Source organism: Arachis duranensis, unplaced genomic scaffold, assembly GCF_000817695.3.
Source record: "Arachis duranensis cultivar V14167 unplaced genomic scaffold, aradu.V14167.gnm2.J7QH unplaced_Scaffold_112352, whole genome shotgun sequence".
Classification (NCBI taxonomy): Eukaryota; Viridiplantae; Streptophyta; class Magnoliopsida; order Fabales; family Fabaceae; genus Arachis; species Arachis duranensis.
Window position 1 is genome coordinate 15,740 of NW_026263806.1, and position 4,449 is coordinate 20,188.

Genomic DNA, 4,449 nt, shown 5'->3' on the forward strand with positions numbered 1-4,449 from the left:
AATGCCGACCACTACATAAGCCACCGGTGGCTGAGAGAAAGCGAGCAGCACCTTGTATAGGTTGGGCGGGGCTTGAAGAAGCGAGCCCCTCTCAGAGAAAGCCATTGCGCGCTAGCCTAGCTAGCTAGCGTTTTTCAGCTGGCTGTTATGTTAGTTGTAGCGCGCCTTCCCTCCTTCTCTCACTTCGGAAAGATTCCGCAGTATTTTCTTATGATGACCTGGTCGAGAGAGTACGATACATCGGTGTAAAAGATGGAGTGGTGTGAGGTTGGTTAGAGTAAGGCCTGGCCTGAGAGTGTTCTTGCCTCTATCATGGAAGGAAAGGTTGGTCAACAATTTGAAGAGTTTGCTTCTACACGGAAACGAAGACTTTCGAGAACAAATATTAAACCGGGAAGAAAAAAGGGGAATAAAGAAAGTCTAAGCGCATATGGCACGAAAAGGAAATCCGATTTCGGTAAGACTCGATCTGAATCGTAGTTCAGATTCAAGTCGGTTCAGTGAGGGCGACCACGAAAGTCACCGAATGGGTCAGTCTTTTCCTTCAGTTTGTCCTATATATATGTTGAATAAAAAAGCTTGGGTTGGGAGGCCTTTCAAAGTACAAGGCAGATGTCCGGGACGGACACGACTTCTTCTAACGCTAGAAGACCACTTGAAGACACCCGGGACCAGAGCATGTCGTGAAAGAAGCACACTGGGCGGGCGTGCTTCGACCGTGTCTCCGGGGCGCAGTTGAATGTGGATATCATGAACGCGAGGTGCAGGATACCAGGCCGAGAAAGCCGGGCTACCACCCCCTATGTGCCGATCACTAGCGCATCCAGGGCCCCGCGCCCAGCGGAGCTGGAGAGGCCTAGCCTGATCTGAGAAGTGCTAATTCGGTTCGGATAGACTTCATTCAAGAAAGCCGCCGCCCCTGGAATCAATAAGAAAACTAGTGCTAAGTTTCAGATCAGTGAATAAACCGAAACGAAAGAAGAAAGAGACGTTTCTCGCTCGGCGCCTAAAGCGCACTATGCTCCGCTTCAACAAATGAGAGTTTTCGGTGGAACCGGTGAACCACGCGAGCTGGTTAGATGCGTGGGACAGAGGGCTCATAGTACCTGCTAGCGCAGCTATGCAGTGGAAGGGAAGGAGCCTAAATCGACCCCCTTCTTTTTTATTTTCAAATAAAAAAGAAGTACAAAGAGATTAGACTCTCGGATGAGACTAAGCAGCCACCGACCGTTCCGACGCGCCCCTGACCTTTTTTTTATTAAGACCGAAAACCTATCTAAAATGGAGCCTAGTTTAGGCTGTCAAACAAATGATAAAATGGAAAATGTTCAATAAAACCAAAACCACTAGTAGGGATACGGATGGAGTCTCGCTCAGTAAAGAGAGTTGTAGATTCGTAGAAAAGGAGAGGAGCCTTGACTCTTTCTATGATGTTATTAGTCAAGAAGCGCTAACGCTGCAATCTTTCTAAAGCAAGAAGCGACTTTGAGAAAGTGAGAAAGAAGGTGCTTGTTGCCGCTTTCTTTTTTTTTTAGTAAGTAAACTTGTTTTGTTTTATAAGGCGAAAGGTTGCTATTTTTATAATTATTATAGCGTTAGCGCTTTAGTTTTCAATAAGTTTAGGCTTTACTAATAACATAGAAATTTGGAATCAGGGTGCGCAGGTTTGGAACCCTATACAAAGGGCCTTTCCTTTCAAATGACAACTGCCTCTTCCTGCTGCGAAGGCCTTGCACGAAACCAACCCCCCACCCCCGACCCAGTACCAGTTGTTTCGCTGGTAGGCCCACTTAGGTTAGGGGGGCATTGTCCCTCAGTTCTTACCAACCTCCGGTGTGTAATCGACATGTTGCTAACTTCAACTCGGTTGAATAAGAATCATTGATTCCCTTTGCTGTCCATTTCTTATTCATTCAGGGCGCTCGGCCGGTGCTCCTTTTTTAAACCAGAACTACTCTGAACGTTAGAGAAGATAAGGGAAGACCACCTGAGCGAACCGACCGGAGGGGACTTGACTTATTTATTCGAACCGAACGATAGCGGCTTAAAGCAAAGCCTATCACGAGCAGCGTCGCTGCTTGATCGGCGGGGAGAAGCATCTCAAAGTATGGGGCAAAGGATCAAGCGCTTTGACCTTGTCTCCCGGGATTCACCACAGGTTGGGTTTGAGAGCCGTGTGATGGGTGACTATCCAGCACGGTTCGGAGAGCACTTGTTGTCTGCGTTGGTGAATGGAAGCCCCTCTATCAAGCAAGAAAGAAGCGGCTATTCCCCAGTCCCTTAGGTTGGAGGGAGTCACCATTGACTCTATTTATTATTATGGTAAATTAGTGTATAAAGATGTAAATCTGAGATCTTATTTCGGTTCGATACGTCCACCTGCGAGACTCACCTTTGGCTTCCGTCTCGGTAGGTGTATTCTTATACATTTTCCCAAAAGAACATTCATTCATTTCTTTCTTCCCCGTCGACCACGACGACTGAAACGACGCGAAAAATCCAGACCCGGAAAGGTGAAGGACCGGTGGTGGGCATTTGGGAAAGTCGGGCCGATCGGGTGTCTTCATTCCAGCTACAATACAGAAGAAGAACGAAACGAAGTGAGAGGCCGGAGGGCAGGGAAAAGAGTCGAGCCGATCAGGCTCGACGCCCTAGCGATAGGGGGGAAGCAAAACGAAATTAGGATTTGGCCGAAAAAGAAGCAACGCTATGGATACCATGACCGATCACCATCGATAAAGAAGAATCTTTCTAAATCACTTCGGGTCAGCGGGGCCTTCAAGCATCCGAAATACGCCGGGGTTGTAAATGACATAGCGTTCCTGATAGAAAATGACGACTCCTTCAGAAAAACGAAGTTTTTTAAGTTCTTTTTCCCCAAGAAGTCCCGCTCCGACGGCCCGGCGGGTCATCTATTTAAAAGGACCCTCCCTGCAGTGCGCCCCTCCTTGAATTATTCGGTAATGCAATACTTATTGAATAGAAAGAACAAAATTCATTTCGACCCCGTCGTAGTTCTCAATCATTTCGTGACACCGGGCGTGGCTGAACCATCTACGATGGGGGGAGCGAATGCGCAGGGAAGAAGCTTAGATAAGAGAATACGTTCTCGCATCGCTTTTTTTGTAGAAAGCTCGACCAGCGAGAAAAAGTGTTTGGCCGAAGCCAAAAAGAGGTTGACCCACTTCATTCGCTTGGCGAATGATCTTCGCTTCGCGGGAACAACAAAAACCACCATCTCGCTTTTTCCTTTCTTCGGTGCTACCTTTTTATTTCCAAGGGATAGAGTTGGGATGTATAATCCCATTATTTTGGAGGATGCCCGGGAAAAACTCCTAGGCAAATTAAGGATCAAATGTTGGAACCTCATGGGTAAGGATAAGGTAATGGAATTGATAGAGAAATTCATAGACCTAGGTAGGATAGGAGAATGGATAAAGGGAATAGAGATGATGATAGAGATCATACCGAGAAACAGAAGAATTCCGTACGGGTACAACTATTATTTGAACGAAGTTATAAAAATGCGATCTTTGTTGTCTAATAGAACAAACACTAATACCTTAATTGAGTCGGTCAAGATCAAATCTGTTTATCAAAGTGCTTCTTTGATTGCTCAAGACATCTCTTTTCAACTGAGAAAGAAAACAAGATCATTTCGTTCCATTTTTAGTAGAATAGTAAAGGATATTCCATTAGTAATGAAAAAAGGGGTAGAGGGGATCCGTATATGTTGTTCAGGTCGATCTGAAGGCGCAGAAATAGCTAGAACTGAATGCGGAAAGTATGGAAAAACATCTCGTAATGTATTTAACCAGAAAATCGATTATGCTTCCGCGGAAGTATCTACTCGTTACGGAATCTCAGGTGTCAAAGTGTGGATTTCATATAGTAAAAAAAAAAAGGGACGTGCTATATCCGAAACGTACGAAATTTAGTAAATATCGTAAAGGCAGATGTAGTAGGGGTTGCGAACCAGACGGAACAAAACTAGGTTTTGGAAGATATGGCACTCAAAGTTGTAGAGCTGGTCGTCTTTCATATCGAGCCATTGAAGCAGCGCGTCGGGCTATAATCGGACACTTCCATCGTGCTATGAGCGGACAATTCCGAAAAAATGGTAAGATATGGGTAAGAGTTTTCGCGGATATCCCTATTACCGGGAAACCTACAGAAGTCAGAATGGGAAGAGGAAAGGGAAATCCTACGGGTTGGATTGCTCGTGTGTCCACGGGACAAGTCCTATTTGAAATGGATGGTGTGAATTTTGCAAATGCTCGACAAGCCGCTACATTAGCGGCGCATAAACCATGTTCGTCAACCAAGTTTGTTAAGTGGTCGTAACGTAATTGGTTAGTGGGGAAAAACCGGGCCGGGATTCAAAAGAATTAGGCGAAGGGTGGGGGGTCGGGCCCTCTCCTTTGCATTATGTCAGTTGGGCCTCCCCGG

The 4,449-nt window shown here is 45.9% G+C and overlaps 1 protein-coding gene across 1 annotated transcript; it reads left to right on the top strand.

Moving 5' to 3' along the window:
• Positions 1-6: 6 nt before the first annotated feature.
• On the top strand, positions 7-4,443 carry LOC127743774 (ribosomal protein S3, mitochondrial-like). The gene is made up of 2 exons (XM_052255953.1): positions 7-3,867; positions 3,953-4,443. Exons 1-2 carry the CDS (start codon positions 2,232-2,234, stop codon positions 4,342-4,344), a joined length of 2,028 nt encoding a protein of 675 aa, XP_052111913.1. The 5' UTR covers positions 7-2,231; the 3' UTR covers positions 4,345-4,443.
• The last annotated feature ends 6 nt before the right edge of the window (positions 4,444-4,449 follow it).

Excerpts from the sequence above, each read along its gene's own strand:
- LOC127743774 (XM_052255953.1), top strand. The coding sequence starts at position 2,232 with ATGGAAGCCCCTCTATCAAGCAAGAAAGAAGCGGCTATTCCCCAGTCC. Across the intron at positions 3,868-3,952 it reads TACTCGTTACGGAATCTCAG|GCAGATGTAGTAGGGGTTGC; the intron begins GTGTCAAAGTGT and ends AATATCGTAAAG.